At 36.5% G+C, this 19,973-nt stretch overlaps 1 protein-coding gene across 1 annotated transcript; it reads left to right on the forward strand.

The window, feature by feature from the left end:
- Positions 1–8,389: 8,389 nt before the first annotated feature.
- Positions 8,390–9,358, forward strand: LOC141391876 (uncharacterized). The gene is made up of 4 exons (XM_073964565.1): positions 8,390–8,649; positions 8,722–8,889; positions 8,954–9,115; positions 9,199–9,358. The coding sequence occupies exons 1-4, from the start codon at positions 8,401–8,403 to the stop codon at positions 9,214–9,216; spliced, it is 597 nt and encodes a 198-aa protein (XP_073820666.1). The 5' UTR covers positions 8,390–8,400; the 3' UTR covers positions 9,217–9,358.
- Positions 9,359–19,973: the final 10,615 nt, after the last annotated feature.

Below are 19,973 nucleotides of genomic sequence, written 5' to 3' on the forward strand. Positions count from 1 at the left end.
ATAATCATCATCGCCTTAACAGGTAAACATAAATAAAGCAAGCCGAGCCTGGCTTAACAAAACGTTCCAAAACAAAAATTGCAACCAAATTGTTGTTGTTGTTGCGTTCTAAAAATAAACACATCCCAAAAAGTAGTACAGTTAAATGTGACTACATGTGGGAGACAATTGCAGCTGTGTGGAAATAAAGTCCACCCTGCAAAAAACTCGTAAATGAATAAGATTGTTAGAGTTGGCAATGCCATCTGCCTTAAAAAAATCCGGTGTATTGAATTCCTAATTGAAAATTTGCAATAAATTCAGTATATATAGAAGGAAAAATTTAGGGTAGAGACATAGTCAGATTGCCGCACAAAATACACCTGATAAGCGCTTCTCACCAAAGTGCGAAACATGTAGTGTAGTGGTTTGTGATGACAATTTCTCTGACATTCTTTTTCATTTACAACACCTTCTGATGAATCAGCTCGACTCGAAAGAGAAAAATTACAAAAAAAAAAAATCGAAATGATTAAAGCGAATGTATCCAAAATTTTGTGTGGGAGGTACCCGAAGCAGTAGACAACCTGATCTATATCTGGTAGATATATTAGGATGCGTTAAGTATAGACCAAATCGGTCACTCCCATCAAAATTATCGTGCGCACAATTTTTCCGAACATGTTTGAACTTTTGTGGGGGAGGTATCTGAAGGAGTGGACCGATATGGCTTATCTTCTAACTTAAACTAAGCCTGCACAACATATTGTAAATGCCACATTTTGGACCGAATCGGCAGATCCGTTCGAGAGTTATCTTGCGCTCCAACCACTACACACGGTGTCATAGGTTTTTTTTTTTTGCTTCTTTCGGGCCATTTTCTCAGGAAGTATGGACTTGCCCATGACGAAACTTGTACCGTCGAATGGGGAGCAGTGAATACAAGTTGCTACAACAAAAATCAAAGAGATTCGAGAGCAGGTCCTAAACTGAACTTTTCCGAAATTTTGTGTGGGAGGTACCCGAAGGAATCCATATTGGAACCTCATCTAAGTATGGTAGAAGTTTTACGATGTACAAAGTATGGACCAAATCGGTTACTCTCTTCAAGAATTATGGTGCTCACAAATTTTCCGAACATTTCCGAACTTTTGTGGGGGAGGTACTGGAAGAAGTGTAAAAAATAAGTATAAAAAATAAAATTATATCGAACATTGGTGGCGTCGTTTTTTATTGGGATAGCTAATACAATTTTGTTTTTCAAAATAGTCTGGCTTAATCCCATTGTTGTTGTTTTATTATTTTAAAACAACTAATTTATTAGTGGAAAAAGGTTGGCATTGTTCGCCAAGGGGTAAGGCAAGGAAGACTAGTTTCTATCCACGCCACTGGATCTCATCAGTTCCCTTGTTTCTTGTTTGTGGATATTCTCCACCGAAGTTATTTTTCAATAACTTCTTCAACAAGAAAGTTTTTATACCCAAACATCAATCGTCAGCTCGAAGTATAAAGGTGAACAAAGAAAAAACTTCAATGAGAAGTTTTTCTTTGGCAGCCTAACACAACTCCGACGAAAGTGTTTGCGAAACACACCAAACCTTTTCCCACTGCTATGTGTCGTCAAATTTCGATGAATGCACATAACAACAAGTGAGCAAAGGCTATAGTCGGGACCGGGCCGACCATGTGATACCCTACACCACAACCCCTGATCATAAGCTTTTCACTGGTAAATATTTATTTTAGGGAATATAATCCGACTACCACCAAACATAATATGCCTCTTTCTCTCTGGGACCCCCATAAGCAACCAAAATTTTAGTTGCAAAAAATGGAAGAAGTGGATGCATTACCGACTATTGCGGTATCTCCCTTGTTTGCCCACCTTCGCCAACCTGCTTTACACCAATGTAAAGGTAATATTTTCTTCTTCCATTGACAGGCATTGCCGTTACTAGAAACCGATATATTCACAAAGAATAAAACTTTGAATTTGTCTCGAAATGAGTTTTTCCCCATTCCGACCCCTAAATATTATCCGACTATCACAATAGGCATCTTCCTCTGTGGGGCCCCCACCTACCCCCAAAATTTCGTCACTATCCGATCAAAATTCCAACTTGTAGCGTGATTACAAAAAATGGAAAAATTGGATATATTACTGAATTTTGCAATATCTCGAATTGCTCACTTACGCCAACATACTTTGCATCAATATAAACGAGATCTTTTCTTCTTCCATTGACGGGTATTCCTTTTGGAATACTCCAGCCAGAAGCGGAGATATTCGCATAAGAAAAAAAAACGTTGACTTTTCTCCACATAAGCTTTTCGCTTATTCCGACTCCTGAATATTATCCGACCATCACCAAACTAAACAGGCTTCTTCCTCTGTGGGACCCGCATCAACTCCCAAAAAATTCGTGACGATCCGATCAAAATTGCGACCTGTAGCGTGATTACAAAAAAAAAACGGAAAATGGGATGCATTACCGACTATTGCGATATCTCTGTTGTTTGAGCAGCTACGACAACCTACTTTACATCATTGTAAAGGGGATATTTTCTACTTTCCTCGACAGGTTTTGCTTTTGATACGCCTCTTAAAGAAACGGATATATTGGCTTTGAAATAAAACCTTGACCTTTCTCCAAATAAGTGTTTGCCCATTCCGACCCCTGAACATTATCCGACCATCATCAAAATCAATAGGCTTCTTTCTCTTTGGGACCCCCATTAACCCCCAAAATGTCGTGACGATCCGATCAAAATTGCGATCGTTGTAAAGTTGATATTTTCTACTTTCCTTGCTAGGCTTTGCTTTTGATATACCTCTTAAATAAAAAGAGATATTGGCTTTTATATAAAATGTTGACTTTTCTCCGAATAAGTTTTTTGCCCATTCCGACCCCTAAATATTATCCGACCATCACCAAAATCAATAGGCTTCTTTCTCTGTGAGACCCCCATTAACCCTCAAAATTTTGTGACGATTCGATCAAAATTGGGGCCTGTAGCGTGATTTCCAAAAAAAGGATAAATGGGATGTATTAACGACTATTGCGATATCTTCGTTATTTGGTTACCTACGCCGACCTAGTTTGCATCATTGTAAAGACGGGATCTTCTACTTTCATAGTCAGGCTTTGTTTTTGGAAAGTTTCCAACCAAAGCTGTGATATTCGTCAATATAATTAAAATCGCAAAAATGAAAATTGGGGTTTTATTTACTAGTATTGTGATATCTTCGTTATTTGATCACCTACGAGCACCAAATTTACATCATTAGAAAGGTGATATTTTCTACTTTCATTGTCAGGTTTTGCTTTTGGTACACCCCATATAAAAGCTGAGATATTCGCTTTGGAAAAAAACTTTGTCTTTTTATCCACCTAAGTTTTTTGCCCTTTCCGACACCTTAATATTATCCGACCATCACCAAAATCAATAGGCTTCTTCCCCTCCGGGACCCCCATCAAAATCCAAAATTTCGTAACGATCCGATCAAAATTGCGACCTGTAGCGTGATTACAAGGTTTAGATGGAAAGACAGACGGACGGACGGACACACATAGCCAGATCGACTCAGCTCGTCGAGACATTCATTTTGGTATATATAAGTATGGGTCTACGACCATTATTTCGATGCGTTAAAAACTTTTTGGCCAAAACCAACTTATAATACCCTCCCCACATAGTGGTGTAGGGTATAAAAATGTAGTTGGTAGCTTGTCGCAGCCAACCATACAAACGGTGCCAGTATTTCTCAAATCGAACATTGGTGGCGTCGTTTTTTATTGGAATAGCTAATACAATTTTGTTTTTCAAAATAGTCTGGCTTAATCCTATTGTTGTTGTTTTATTTTAAAACAACTAATTTATTAGTGGAAAAAGGTTGGCATTATTCGCCAAGGGGTAAGGCAAGGAAGACTAGTTTCGATCCACGCCACTGGATCTCATCAGTTCCCTTGTTTCTTGTTTGTGGATATTCTCCACCGAAGTTATTTTCCAATAACTTCTTCAACAAGAAACTTTTTATACCCAAACATCAATCGTCAGCTCGAAGTATAAAGGTGAACAAAGAAAAAACTTCAATGAGAAGTTTTTATTTGGCAGCCTAACACAACTCCGACGAAAGTGTTTGCAAAACACGCCAAACCTTTTCCCACTGCTATGTGTCGTCAAATTTCGACGAATGCACATAACAAAAATGTAGTTGGTAGCTTGTTCGCCTTGGCGAACAATGCCAACATTTTTCCACTAATAAATTAGTTGTTTTAAAATAATAAAACAACAACAATGGGATTAAGCCAGACTATTTTGAAAAACAAACAAAAATAAAATTATATTTATGAAATCAAAATTGACTTGGTTCATTCTTCTAGAATAACTCGGCGTACTTTATTTGTATAATACTAGGGGACTCGGCGAACTTCGTCTGGCAGTTTGTTAGGTACAGAACTTGATGGCTTTGGTTTAAACTATTATTGCTATCACCTTGTTCAATGGCAAATATTTCTTTGTTTTGAACTGTTTAGGACGATCTTTGAAGCAGATACACATTAGACCAGGTATCGGCACTAACATAAACGCATTGTTTGCGGTCTCACGAATACATCTCTCTCTCGCTCTCTCCACAAACAGCGTGTGCGTTAATGCATTGCTAAAACTAGAAATCATTGAAACAAGCGACAGCTGAACCTTCTTCACTGACTTCTGAACGAAGACTGAGTGGTGGTTGTTCTGTTATTCTCATCAAGGGCACGTGTGCCCCTTTTTGCCGGATGCTGCATTAGACAATTGTACTTTCGACAATTGTCAGTTTGACGAAGAGAGAAGGTACTGAGAGGCAAAGTGTTTCTATTTTCCTCGACTCTCTCTCTCTCTCCTATAAACTGACAATAGCCACGAAAAAATTAGGAAACTATAAATCGGGACTAAGACATATTTTTTAAGCAATTAACACGTTTTGCGATGTAAATAAAAATATTTGGTAGAACGCCCGCCCCTATTCGTTTCATAATCGATGGTTTTCTGCAATTCTTGTTTTCACCGCTGAACACGATATTTCACTCAAGCAATTGATTACGAAGGAAGGAATGAGATCGTAGGAATTAGAATTTAATGCTGAATATAGTGCTTATTTAAATTTGCGTTTTAATCAATTAACCTATTTTGAGCAGAGGGATCCGATCGTTATCAGGTAACCACCTTCGTCTGCTTTTTTCTGACTTCTCTGTTAAAAGTGATATTCCGAATTCTACTTGCATTGCAAGTTCGGAATTAGATGCAATGACTCTGGTAACACGGACAAATGCGGCAATCCAGTACTTGGTACATTGATCCTTGTCAGCAGCGCTATTCTATTAGTAGTCGTTCTTTGTGTGTTTCGGATGCTTGAAGTCTTGTCACACTAACATGTGACTGTTGTTGATTACTTGGTCACCCTATATTTAATTTCGAGGTAAATAACATAGTCAAATTAATATCACAACCTAATTAACCACCGTGGTGAAATGGTATGCACACCCGCCTTGCACGCAGAATGTCGTGGGTTCGATTCCCCGGCTAGGCAACATCAAATTTTCAACGGAGGCAAAATACCCTTCAAATGGTGTTTTAGGACACGCCTTTCGGACTCGGCGATAAATAGTAGGTCCCATATCATTGAGCTAATAATGAATCCCTTGTACCGCCTGGGATGTTTGTGGAACAATTATATTACAATTAACGTTTAATAAGTATTTACCTACTTATGTCGCCCGATAAAGGATATTTTTCAGATAATTGTCCAAAAAAATCTCCAGTACCTCAGATTTCCTATTTTTTTTCTTTCCACTTTTGAATATCATCCTTTTTCGATGTACATACATACAGTGTACCAACAGTACCAGTGTACATTAGGGTTATAACTTTTTAGCAATTTTTGCAAATATCAAAAATACCACCGCATAGCCGTGTAGAGCATGAAAAACTACCATGAAATACGGTGTAATTTTTTCTCTATCGCGAAAAAAGATTCCGCACCAAATGCATTGAAGTTCAGTAATGCATTATTTAATTTTATTTGTTATACTGACATATACCCTTTTCGTAATAATTTATTAATAGTTTTAATGTAATTTAAAATCAATGTCCAACCATTCTTGACCAATTTGTTATCATATCGCGATATTTCAGAGCATTTTATGCACCTTCGACAATATTGAATTTTTTTGTTTTTATTTATAAAACCGCGAATTTTATGTTTATATTTATCGTACCTATCGGACAAGAGAATATGTGGTCATTTGCAACGAATACGAGAAAGTTACAGACTGATTTTAAGGACTTTGTCTGTGAGAATCGTATTTGTTTGCTATAAATGTTTATTCAAACAAAGCAAATTTAAATTTTTAAACAGAACAAATATCAAAAGCGCTTGTGTAATCGCAGTCGGTGCGGAACCTTTTTTCACCGAATCGAACTAAAACACGCGTTTTCGTTATCAAGGCAATATTCCGCACATGGTACTGGCGTGGTGTTTTTTGGTTATAGCCCTAGTGTACATATGTATGTATTTGCCCATTTATAATTGCCTTCCAGTTCTGCGGGAACTAAACTGATTGAATTCATACTCCTTTTCAGTGGAGACATCATTTTTTAGTATCATGACAGGATCTAAACAGTATCAATATATATCTGATACAGCTTAAATTTTATACCGCATAAATCGGAAGTTCATTTTTCGAAGATGTTTTTACTAACAGTTTAAAAGTATACCACAAAAAAAATGCCACAACCTCAGTTCCCATGAAATTACCTCGGGGCTCTTGATTTTTCAAATAACCCACCAATTTTGTGGATTTGTACCTTTTTCCTCAAAACTGTGGAAACCACTTTCGGCGTTACCATCTTCATCTTTTCAATCGGAATCTGACCAAAACCACCAGTAATCTTTACAAACTCTAAGCTAAGCCCTCTCCTTTTAACCATTTTTCGCTGTTAATTTCCTAAAATGACGCTTGAAAATAAATGAAAATCGATTTAATTGTGAATAAAAAATTCTATACAACTTTCAAAAAAAAAAAACAGAGGCGTACAATGGACCCTCACAGTTGGTGCACATACAATTTTCGCCAAAAACTGTCCAAATAAGTGTCAAAGTATATTCCAAACGCAAACCTCGATATAAATTTGTGGAAAAATTGACTTTTTTGAAAAAATATTTTTGCAAATTTTCGCGATTTTTAGGTTTTATCATTTTCTGCCATGAGACCATTCCGAATTGGTGCGAATTGTCAAAATCAAATCAAAATTCTTGAGTTATAAGCGTAGTAACTAACATCATTCTTTTTTATATATATAGATTTTGATAAATTAATGAATATCAGCGTTTTTTGAACACGATACGATTGGGGACACGGCACGGTTATGACTTTTTGCACCTTGCATATAAATATGTAAAATATTTTATTTTGATTTTCGGACCTCGTCAAAGGACATTTTGTTTTACTTATTCCGTTTCTAAAAATTTTATTTTTTTTCAATATTTTTAACCCCAAATGCCTCGGGACACAGTCTTTTTTCAATATTCATCCTTCTATATATCTAAGGTACATTTTTCTAATTGGTTGTTTGGATGAATTTTGATCAAACCGATCTGTCAAACCAAACCCCAGGAAAAATGTGTGAAAGAAATTTTACCTTCAAGGTTTTGATCTTTAGGGTGCAGTTTGATGGAAATTATGTGTTCACATTTTTTGTTCTCTAAGGCAAAAATTACAACTTTGCCTGCGGGAGTAAAACAAAATTTTTAGCAGTTTAGAAGAGACTGAGCCTAACAAAATTATCCCATTTGACATCAAAGCTTAAAATCTTTGGGGTCCCATAACCGCGAACGGGCAAGTGATAGAGAAAAACGCCGACACACGTGTCATCTTATCTTTGATCTTCCATCGATCTTCTGTGTCAGAATATAAAACACTACATACAGTGATATTAATGACACATTGTAAAACAAATGCTTATTAAATTGTCAGTTATGTTCTTCGTTTACAATATCCGGCAAATTGAATTATCTAATTACTTAGTTAATTAGAGTGTTGACAACATTATTCCTCTGGGCTTGGTTAAATGTTACACTGCAATACAAATTTCATACCGAAAGGTGTATTGAAATAAGTTCCAGAGTGTGGATCAATTATTCGCATGCCTGTCTTGTACTCAGATGTTTATGAATTCAAATTTCTGACATGCTAACATCAAATATGTATTTTAGCTGTAGTTCCCTGAGCAGTTAAGACATCACAAAAGTTCTTTGCAATAGCCGAGAACTCTCCACCCTTTTCATGAAGTTTGTAGCCCTGTGTGTACTGTACATACTTATACTAAATCACAATCCAATGGTATTGATACTTACTTTAAAAATTGCCTATCAAAATGGTGTTTCGAAAAGTTTTGAACGTATTTTGTCTACTTTATATTATCCCTTTAAATCACGCTAGACTCTATCAGTTCTTTTTCGCAAATGAAAATTTGTTTGACAAATGTTCCGACATTCCGGGAAATAATGGCATTCGTGATTTGTTCGATCTAACCGAATTCAACATAGAATATTCGGATGGAAATATTTATTTATCGGGTAACGCGACCATTGTTTGGGATGTGCAACCAGAGGATCGTATTGAAGTGAGTAGACCACCTTTCTGCCAAAAAAATCTAAGTTCAATAAGATTAAATGTTTTTGCCGACGACGACTAGTTACGCTGTGAAGTTTTCAAATACGAACGTGGCAATTGGCAGCCAACCATCTACAACCTGTTGTCGAACGATTTTTGTCGAGATCAATACAAAGAAGATTTAATTTGGTATCAGGTTTGGTCGAAATACATACCAACCGAAGAACGGTTATGTGTTAATCATAGGGGAGTAAGTATTGAAAGATTTTAAATCTCTTTGGAGAATACAATAACTTTTGTTTTTGTGTTCTCAGCTGACATATCATTACATTCCGTATTCGATGAACTTAATAAATGATGCTCCACTTATGCCTGAGGGCCGCCATAAACTTATGCTCACATTTACGGCTTATGAAAATGGCATTGCTAAGCGACCAAATTCAATATGTTTCCAATATGTTGGCGAATTTTTAAAGGTATAAAAAGTACAAAATTAAGAAGGAGGAATATATTAATAATTCATATACAAATGTGGAAGTTTAAATAAAATTATTTATAGGACACACAGAGCCTCTAACCATGGATTTTGCAACAATCAGACAATAAATAAAAATTTCGTGCGGAATTTTTTCCCAATTTCGCAATTTTTCATTTCTATATTTATGTCCAAAAAGAAAATATTTTTGCCAATTCGGCGTAAATATTCCATAATAAAGTGATTATAGGGGTTTTCAAAGTTTTTGAAAGAATTTCACTTTTTTAAAATATTTAACGTGTGGAAAATTCCGAGGGAAATATTCATGATTGCCCTGAATATTTTTGCAGGTCAAAGAAACCTTTAAACTCTGAATTGAAGATTATATTTTTTCTACGACTAGATAAGTTCCTTACAAAGATTTGCAGATCCTTACACCGAAAATTTCTGGAACACTATTCCTCTTGGCTTGGTTAAATGTTACACTGCAATACAAATTTCATTCCGAGAGGTGTATTGAAATAAGTTCCAGAGCGTGGAGCAATTATAAGTATTACCGTCTTAATCTCTATAGGTCATGAATTCGAGATTTTAACATGATAACATCAAGCAAATTTGCGATCATAAAGTTTAACTCAATTGATTAAAAATTAATATTAAAATTATCTTCAGGCAAAATTAAAAAAAAAAAAATTAAGTATTTCTGCAGTAATTTCCTGAGCATTTGAGACATCACAAAAAGTCTTTGCAATAGCAGAGAACTCTCTAGCCTCTCCTTGAAATTTGTAGCCCTGTGTGTTCTGTCAAAACTTATATGAGATAGGAATCCAATGGTATTGATAGTTACTTTTAAAATTGCCTATCAAAATGGTGTTTCGAAAAGCTTTGAACAAATGTTCCGACATTGAAGGAAATAATGGCATTCATGATATGCTCGATATAACCGAATTAAACTTAGAATATTCGGATGGTAATGTTTTTTGTTCGGGTAATGTGACCATTGTTTGGAATGTTCAGCCAGAGGATCGTATTGAAGTGAGTAAACCACCTTTCTGCCAAAAATTCTAAATTCTATAAAATTGAATTTTCCTCTTACCGACGACTACCAGGTACGCTGTGAAGTTTTCAAATACCAACGTGGCAGTTGGCAGCCAACCGTCTACAACCTGTTATCGAAAGATTTTTGTCTAGATCAATACAATAAATATTTGTATTGGTATCAGCTTTGGTCAAAACACATTCCCACCGAAGAACAGCTATGTGTTAATCATAAGGGAGTAAGTGTTGTGAAGGATTTAAATCTCTTTGGAGAATACAAAAAGTTCTGTTTTTGTATCTTTCAGCTGACATATCATTACATTCCGTTTTCGACAGACTTCATATTTGATGTTCCACTTAGCGCTGAGGGCCGCCATAAACTTTTAATCACATTTACTGCTTATGAAAATGGGATTTTTAAGAGACCAAATTCAATATGTTTCCAATTTGTTGGCGAATTTGTAAAGGTATAAAAACTCTATCACCTAATTAAAAATCAAAAAGGTCAAAGAAAACAACAATAACAATTGGTGTAAAAAATAGAAGAAGAAGGGATAAATAAATTACATACATACATATGTCGATTTTTAAATAAAATTGTTTGAAGGATAAACAGAGCCTCTAACCATGGATGTGGTAATAATATTTTTCAAGATCAATGAATTCTGTAAAACTTGAATTGAAGATAATATTTCTTAAACACTATATAAGTTCTTTACAAGGATTTGCAGACCCTTAAATCGAAGATTTCTTCAAATGTTTAGGACTAACTTTTATACTTAATTTAAGAAAACCTTACCAAGGCCTTTAAGAGGTATCCTAGAGGTAAACGAATTGAAAAACGAGTTAAAAAGATTCAATCAGCCGCAAAGAGAATACCACTCGGGCGGGGCTTTTGGAACACATGGTTTATTATCGAGAAATATGTATGTAAAATACCACAAAGACTACTAACATTTTTTTGTTGTAGAGGTGTATGTAAGCAATGTCCCTAAATATTGGGACAATTAGAGGCCCACATCTCAGGAAGTATTGACCACCTCTAACAAAAAAATATATAATGTTGGATTCATCACACATCACAAGGACTGCGCGCTATTAAAATTTAAAGGCTATCCCAGATGTTCCGGCTATTTATTATATTAAAACTAAAACACGATCCGAGAATCCACATAAAAAGTGTGGAACTTTTACGGAATACGTACCGGAAAGAATGGACCGACATAGTAAATCATAGAACTAGATCTAAACCAGCCATTTTAGATGGCTACCTTTGGTTTTTTTTTTTTAAATTATGGGTCATTCTTTCAATCAAAATATCTAAATAATCTACTAACTTCAGCGTATGTATTGAAGTTTTGCGGGAGAGGTGCTGGAAGAAGTTGTCCGTTATTATCCAGCACTCTTTTCGAAAGTTATTATGGCCACCATTCATTTTATTTAGTCATTTTTGGAGTTTTCGGACCATTATGTGAGGAAGCATGAACATTCCCAAAAAAAACATTATATCGCTGCAGACAGGATTACAAGAAGTATGTTCGCTAAACATATCAAAACTATACTCGAAGGGTACTTAAACTGTATTTAATTAAATTTTTTAAAATTTTGTGAGACAGTTACCACAGAATGTGCTATCCGATATAGACCTTATTGGAATTTGACGTATATTTGGAAGAAATTTTTCAGTAATTTCAGGTATTCAATTCGTAAGTTATCGTGCTAATCAGTAATTTTAGTTGGTGCCGGCAGGGATTTTGAAGCTTTTGTACCATTATCCCAGGAAGTATAGATTTGTAGAATATTTAATATTTTTCTGGTCAACTTTTGTAGCACCGTGACATTTATCGATATTTTCCGAAACTTCCTGAAGGAGCGTTCCAATGTTATTGCAATGTACTAGAAAGTTCTTAATTATTGTCTTGGCTACAATTTTCGTCTTAGTGTTGGATCGAAAATCTCATTGGTTTAGCTGTTATATGCCAAAATGTCAAAAAACTTAAAGTCAACATCGGGAGGCTCGATTTAGACATATGTATACTGACGTAGGGGATAAAAGATACCAAGGAACGGTCCTGACCGGCTTTAACATGGCAAAGTCCAGGATTTATCTTGGTCCTCCCCGTGGTGTCACCTGGGGTAGCTGCCTTTAACACCCGTTAAAGGTAGTGAGCTGACATGTGCCGCGCGTTCACCCATAAGAACGTTAAAACTTGGGTTTGGGCGTCGGGTTAGTAACCCTCCCCTACAAAAAACAGCCTACTATGAAAAAACGAAAGAAAAGAAAAACAAATCCCTCAAAAGTTGACGACCCCCGCAAACGTTTTAAGGACCATGATCTGCGAATCTGCACCTGGAATGTTCGCACTCTTTATAGAGAAGGTGCAGTTTACGCATTGGCAGATTTACTTGAGAACTACAAGGCCGACATTACTGCCATACAGGAAATACGATGGAACGGGAAAGGCGTCACAACAACACCTAAAGGTGACGCACTGTATTATAGCTGCCATGACACAAAGCATGAGTTTGGTTGCGGATTTGTAGTTGGTCGGAGGTTAAAACATCTGGTCTCCAGCTTCACCACAGTAAATTATAGACTCGCTGGAATTCGATTAAAAGCAAAATTTTTCAACATCAGCTTTATTTGCGCTCATGCTCCCACTGAAGACAAGGACGAACAGATCAAAGATATATTTTACGAGCGCTTAGAAGAAACTTATGACCTACCTGCGCTTAGAAGAAACTTATGACCCTGCCCATGACACTAAAATTATATTAGGCGATTTTAATTCCAAAATTGGAAATGAGAATATCTTTGGCCCAACAGTCGGGAAATTCAGTCTCCACAGTGAAACATCTGACAATGGTATGAGGCTGATAGACTTTGAAACATGGTAGTTAGCAGTACCAAATTTAAGCATCACGATCTTCATAAGGGCACCTGGCTGTCGCCAGATCAAAGAACAAGAAATCAAATTGATCACGTTGTGATAGATGGAAGACATGCATCAAGCGTGTTGGATGTACGATCGTTCCGAGGTGCAAACATAGACTCGGACCACTACATTGTTGCAGCAAAGGTACGTACCAGATTAAACGTAGCAAACAAAGTTCGAACAGACACAACACGGAAGTTGGACATCGGTAAGCTGCAATCACAACAGATAGCCACAGCATATTCCACTCAACTAGCCCAACTGCGTAATCAAAGCACTCCTCGTCCCGATAACATATCAGGACAATGGCAAAACATTGCCCACTCCATACAAACAGCCGCAAAATCAGTACTTGGATACCAGAGACCTCCACCAAGGAATCCACGGTATGACCAGGAGTGTCGTGCTGCTACCGCAAAGCTCATTCGGCTTTGTAAAATTTATCTAACTGACACAAGATCTTCAGTTAAAATAGAAAAGAACCTTTCCAAAGCGTTTTGTACCTTGCCTGAAGGAGACAGCCTTTCGTGTGATCTTTTCAACATCCTGCTAGAAAAGGTTATACGAGAGGCAAATGTCAAAGGAAGTGGCACAATCTACACCAATAGCCACATGTTACTTGCACATGCTGATTAAGTAAGTAACCGATACCTTTACGAGAAGAAAGTAACCGATACCTTTATGAAGGTCGAAGGAAAATCTGCTAAAGTGGGTCTGGCGGTAAACGGCGAGAAGACCAAGCTTATGGTGTCGACGCGCAATGCGTCCATTGAGATCGGACCAACTGTTGAAGTTCCTATAATTTTGAGGTAGTAAAAAACTTCGTATAGCTCGGCACAAGAAACGACATCAGTTGTGAAATAAAAAGAATAATTGTATTGGCCAACAGATGCTACTTTGGCTTAAGTAAGTACTTTAAAAACAAAGCCACAACTCGTCAAACAAAAATAACGCTTTAAAAAACACTGATACTACCCGTTCTGATATATGGTTCCGAAGCCTGGGTACTTGCGCAAGCAGATAAGGCAGTGCTTGTCGTGTTTGAGAGAAAAATTCTTCGAAAGATCTACGCACCGATCTGCGTTGACGGTGAATATCGACGTCGTATGAACCACGAGCTGTATCTGCTTTACAACGACATCAATATAGTTAAACGTATCGAGATGCAGCGATTGCGTTGGTTAGGCCATATAATAAGAATGAGTGATGATGAACCCGCTAAAAAGGCGTATAAGTTCGAGCCACATGGCGGTGCACACAGAATTGGCAGACCAAAGAATAGATGGCGCAAGCAAGTGGATGAAGAGATGACAAGGCGCGGTATTCCAAAAAGCGAAGCACTAAACATAGAGAATTGGATATCTTTTCTTAGTTCGGTCTATGGAACAAATGTTCTGTAATGGGTCAGCTAAGTAAGTAATATTTGACATTGTAATACTTTTTGAAAACATCTTGACTGTATCCCTAAATTTTTGACGGTTTGGAATCTGTGCACCACAATTAGGGAAATAGTATGCAAATCGAATATTTTTTTGCTATTTTGGCCTTTAAGAACCGCTCATGAACAGTTCGTATGTTCCAAAAAGTTGTTTACTGATTTCCTTGCTATGCCGAATTCGCTGTAATTTGGCATTTGGGGTTCCCATTGGCACAGAAACTTCCTCATCAAAAATGTTGGACATAGATCAAGGTTTTGAAATAGCCTCCATATAGCGGTGCTACTCGATTTCAGATATTATTTTTAATGTAGATACATTTTCGGTCTTAATTGGCTATAATTTTCTTATGAGGCTCTCAGTGGTCAAAAAATTTAATTTCTGAAAAGTTAAAAATAAAGAATAATTAAAAAAATTAAGTTGCAGTGTTTTATTTATAAACTTAAAACTAGAAAATAAATTTTCATGATGGAATCTTGCATTTGAAAATTGTGACAATATTAAACGGCGTTTTGATTGAGAGATTCCATTATGGAAAATTATTTTCTAGTTTTAAGTTTATAAATAGAACACCGTAACTTAATGTTGTTTCGATGTAAACAACTGACAACAAATCGTACTTACCCGGAGTTTCTGCGTAGTGGCAATTAAACAACCAGGAATTCTGCACTGCGGAACCTTTGCGCGTTGCGTCGAAATAAACAACGAACAACAAGATACAGGTGGAAAAGGTTCTGTAGATTGTTTACGTCGTACTAAAAAAAGGGCGTGGCGAATTTGCGACAGGATTGAGTCGGCGAAACGTAGTCAAAGCGAGCTTTAACCAAATCCGCGAGTGAAGCTCTAATCGAGCAGCAGCAGCATATCTTGTAGCCGAAGGATCGAGTACAGTGAAGTACAGTGAACTATACTACTGAGCCATACGACGACCGCGAATTGGAGACCGACAGAGGTTAAGAGGAACCGTACAAGGAAACCATCAACGATTCCACCCGAGTTAGTTGTGAGAAGCCACATAAGGTACCGGGTCCACCACGGATCCGCAGAGGAATCGATACACCATCTCCAACATCCCCATAGAAGAAGTTTCCCATATTCGGTGAGTTGCCACAAGCCATCGGAAAGGCTGTGTTAACCTTGGACTCGGTGTATAGTTGGGAGCGAATCCACAAAAGCCACTCGAGGAGATCGATCTACACCCAGTGAGTTGTTCAAAGCCACTGGGTTTTAAGTTCGAAACAAGCCGCGACCTACATTCAGTGAGTTGTCGAAGCCCCTGCGGTGTACGTCCGACGATAGCCGCTAACGACGGAGAAACAACAGAGGGTACATAATCATTCCCCGACAACATACTTATGGCTCCATACTTTATGGCTCCGAATTATTTTACAACTGTAATTATGATGACCAGAATAAGCTGAATGTCACGTTTAATAATATCGCTAGATATGTTTTTAACAAAAAACGCAGTGACCGGATTTCTGCATATGCCAACCGAATATTTAACATGAGCTTTGAGAACTACCTCAAATACAGAAGTCTTATTTTTCTACACAGAGTTATAACCAACAATGAACCCCAGTACCTGATAGATCGCATACAATTTGCTAATTCCAAGAGAGGCAGGAAAATCATTCAATTGAGATTTAAAAGTTCAAGATCAGAGAAGCACTATTTCATACCAACAATTCGTCCTTGAAATTGTCTTCCACCAAATATACAAACCATAAGCAACAACCTGCATTTTAAAACAAAATTAAAGAAATATTTTTCTGAATAATTTATACTTGTATATGAAACTATTACCCACATTATTTTATGCAATTTAAAGTAAACTTATGAGCTCTTATATACATTCCCTTATACCACTAGCACTAATTCATAAGAATTATAGTATTCTCAATGTGCTAGGATAAAATCAACTAAATAAATAAATAAAAAAATAAAAAAAATAAACCCGGATAACCCTCAACACCAAAACTTGTGCTTTTCCTTACTCCTGTCACTGACAGAAATAAATTTCTGTGACGAACCTTAGCCACCGCGAGCTAACCTCAGCAAACGGAGGTGTCGTTACAGTATGTTCTAGAAAGTGTTTATGGCTGAATATTGCGAAAAGACTTATTTTAGGGTTCGAAAACGGCAAAGTGCGAAAATGGGTTAAAATAAATATTTTTTGGTTTATACTGTTTTATAAGACAATTTTATGCATTAATTAGCGATCGGCCATTTTTTTTATTTTTGTCATTATCGTAGTTAGAAAATACGCACGGTAATGACGACACGGCAATGATGGAAACGTTAGTATTCTTGGATTTAAATGTCCAAATCTTATTTTCTCTATAAAATTTAAAATAATTTAACACAAACTTAAAAAAATGAGCATCAATCCAGCATCCATCAATTTGGAAATTATAATATAAATAACGGAAAAAATACTCAGCACGGGAATGACAAATTTTCGGGAACATGCACAAAAAACTCTAAACATTTCAACAGTTCTCAAACAATTGTATTTTTCACTTCTGTCGATTATCTTTAAAACTAACTTTGACACATCTATCTATATATATAAAAGAGCTTTGTAAGTGAGTGAGTGACTGACAGATCATCGCCCAGACGAAACCGCTGAAGCTAGAAAGCTGAAATTTTGACTGTGGGTTGCTGTCGGTACGTAGGGGTGAGATTTGGCTGGGTTTTTGGAAATTCGACATAGAAGGGTACGAAAAGTACTAAAAGGTACTAAATATGGTACCCTTTGTATTAGGCAAACGGGAAGAGCTAGAATTCTGAAATTTGGAATGAGGGTCACTGATGGAGTGTTAGAAAGATGCACCCAGATGGAAATTCGACCTCTAAGTGTATGAAAAGTACTAAATTTAGTACCAATTGTATATTTTGAACGGATTTAGGTAGAAACTTGGAATTTGGTATGGGAATCAATTTGGGAAGTGGTGTTATTACACTGTGCAACATTTTTAAGGTGATCTTGTGCAAACAATTCGAACTCAGGATTTTTTTAAAGTACAGACCCAAACGACAAGAAACCCTAGTTGGGTTTTGTTGTGTCAGATCCCGCTCGGATATTATGGCCCCATCTAAACATGGTTAAATATTGAGTTTTTAAAGAAATTCGGGTCTATATCTCTGAAACCAATGCGAATCTTCTTCTGACCTCAGAAGCAGATTTGTAGATAAGGACAAGAATAAAATATTTAGAGAAATAATGAACTCGAAGAACTACATTTTTGCCTCAAATTTCAAAATATATGCAAAAATTCCACAATTTTTATACATTTCGCACCGTATCTCCAAGACCGTTAATTTTTTCAGAATATTTTCTTTTGGAAAAATATACCCTGGAATGTAATACACAACTCGTCAGAACATGTCATTGTTGTAAAATACCTCTTTGCCGTCGTTTTCAGTACATTTTTCAACGACGATTTAATAAAAATGTCAATAATGTAGTGAAATCCGAAATGCGAGAATAAACTGTTGGTGTGAACTGTGTTTGAAATACGTGTTGTAAAATATATGATGCAAAATACCGCTGGAACAACATGAAGTACGAATTTTAGAGTTTCAGAATGTTCTAAGGAATTGTTGAGAACTTTATTTGGAAGATCTTTGCAAAAGGTTACTTGGTTCAACTCCCAATAGTTTAGCCGATACTGACCAGAATTTCAACAATTATGTAAAATTTTCTATATTTTATAGATTTTGATGCCCGAGATGGAGTTTTTCTTATGTGGTTTTTTCAAAAGATAAGTTCTACTAGTTTAGGGCTACAATATTGTTAGAGACAGCAAGGCCAAATTCCTATTCGTTTCTGAGATAAAGGTCTGATAAATGCAAAAAAAGTGTAGATTTAGCCCGGTTTAGATGAGGCCATAAAATCCGAACTGGATCTGACAGGACAAAACCCTACTAGGGTTTTTGTAGTATAAATATGTACTTTCAAAAAATTCATACTAGAAGTTGTTTGCATTTTCTGTTGCATAGTGTTATAAGGAAATGTTTTTGGAAGTTTGTACTTATGTGTATGAGAAGTACTAAATGGTACTAAATTTGGATTTGGGTGAACGGATAGACCTGGTAACCTGGAATTGATGATTGATGATGGAGTAAGGAATTGAAGAAGTTTTGGAAATACGAAATAGGGTACGAAAAGTACTAAGTGGTACTAAATTTGGTACAATTTGGATTTGGGTGAACGGATAGAGCTGGAATCCTTAAATTTAGAATTAAGATTACTTATAGAGTGCAGGTGTTATTGCTTTCTTATATACACCTATTTATAAATACTTTGTCAATTTGTACTTTGGAGTTAGACAAAATTTAAACACACACATATTTTATGAACCTTTATGTAAATCAAAAAATATAATTTTCGTTCATTCTAAAATAAAGAAACGTTGAGAAAACAACAATTGCCGAACAGTTTTAAATGTTTTTCCGAAGAAATATTGACAAAGAAAATATTTTTTCTGGATTGTTCAGAATTTTTCCCGTAATTGTGTACGGATATTTTGTTTGAGATTTGCTGCCTTTGGATTAATCTGGATTGGATTTCCAGACTTTCACTATCTCGAGCAAATTGGGAATATTTTAAATCTCTGAATTTTCCACGTTTGTGTGTGGAAGGAAGTTGGAAATTTGTCAAAGCAATTTTTGGAAGTTTGCTGCGTAGTAGTGAGTAATCATGCCTAGATTACATTCTGGACGAGCAAGATCCGTTTCTCCTGTTAATGGCGTTCCGGATGAGTTAAATGCAACCATGAGGGAGGCACCTCCGCCCATAGAGTATCAACTAATGGGCGTAATTGAAGGCTTAAGGGATTTGAACAGTGCCGTTGTAGAAAGCCGTACGGATATTACTTCTTTACGGAAGCAAATGAATGACATGGAAGAAAGAATCTCAAGAACCGCAGTGGGAAGTTCAAGCTCAACAAGGAATGATGTGCAGCTGCCAGAAAGAAATATATCAGATGAGAATGTTGCCGGTCAGCCCGACAATTCCAATGCGTAGGTATGTGTAAGGTATGTGTAAGTTGTACGACTTGCCGCCATTTACCGGTAATGCAGACGAATGGCCGTTATTTATTGCCAATTTTAATGATACGACTGAAGCATTAAGATACAGTCATCGCCAGAATTTAATGAGACTCCAGAAATGCCTTTCTGGACCTGCTAAAGAAGGTGTTTCATCTATGCTTATTTATCCGAATGATGTTCCGAAGGTAATAGAGGAGCTAGAGTTTCGTTTTGGGAGGCCAGATATATTAGTACGGTCTCAAATACTAAAAGTGAAGCAATTCCCTAATATTTGTAAGAAGAAGCTGGATCAAATAATATCTTTTTCAACAACAGTGAGAAATGTAGTTGCCTTCCTGACGTCAGCTGGATGTCAACACCATTTGATGAGTACTACACTACTGGAAGAAAT

This window comes from Musca autumnalis, unplaced genomic scaffold (genome assembly GCF_047663935.1).
Source record: "Musca autumnalis isolate F117 unplaced genomic scaffold, ASM4766393v1 scaffold_185, whole genome shotgun sequence".
In the NCBI taxonomy this organism is placed as follows: Eukaryota; Metazoa; Arthropoda; class Insecta; order Diptera; family Muscidae; genus Musca; species Musca autumnalis.

Excerpts from the sequence above, each read along its gene's own strand:
- LOC141391876 (XM_073964565.1), top strand. The coding sequence starts at position 8,401 with ATGGTGTTTCGAAAAGTTTTGAACGTATTTTGTCTACTTTATATTATC. Across the intron at positions 8,650-8,721 it reads AACCAGAGGATCGTATTGAA|TTACGCTGTGAAGTTTTCAA; the intron begins GTGAGTAGACCA and ends GACGACGACTAG. Across the intron at positions 8,890-8,953 it reads TATGTGTTAATCATAGGGGA|CTGACATATCATTACATTCC; the intron begins GTAAGTATTGAA and ends TTGTGTTCTCAG.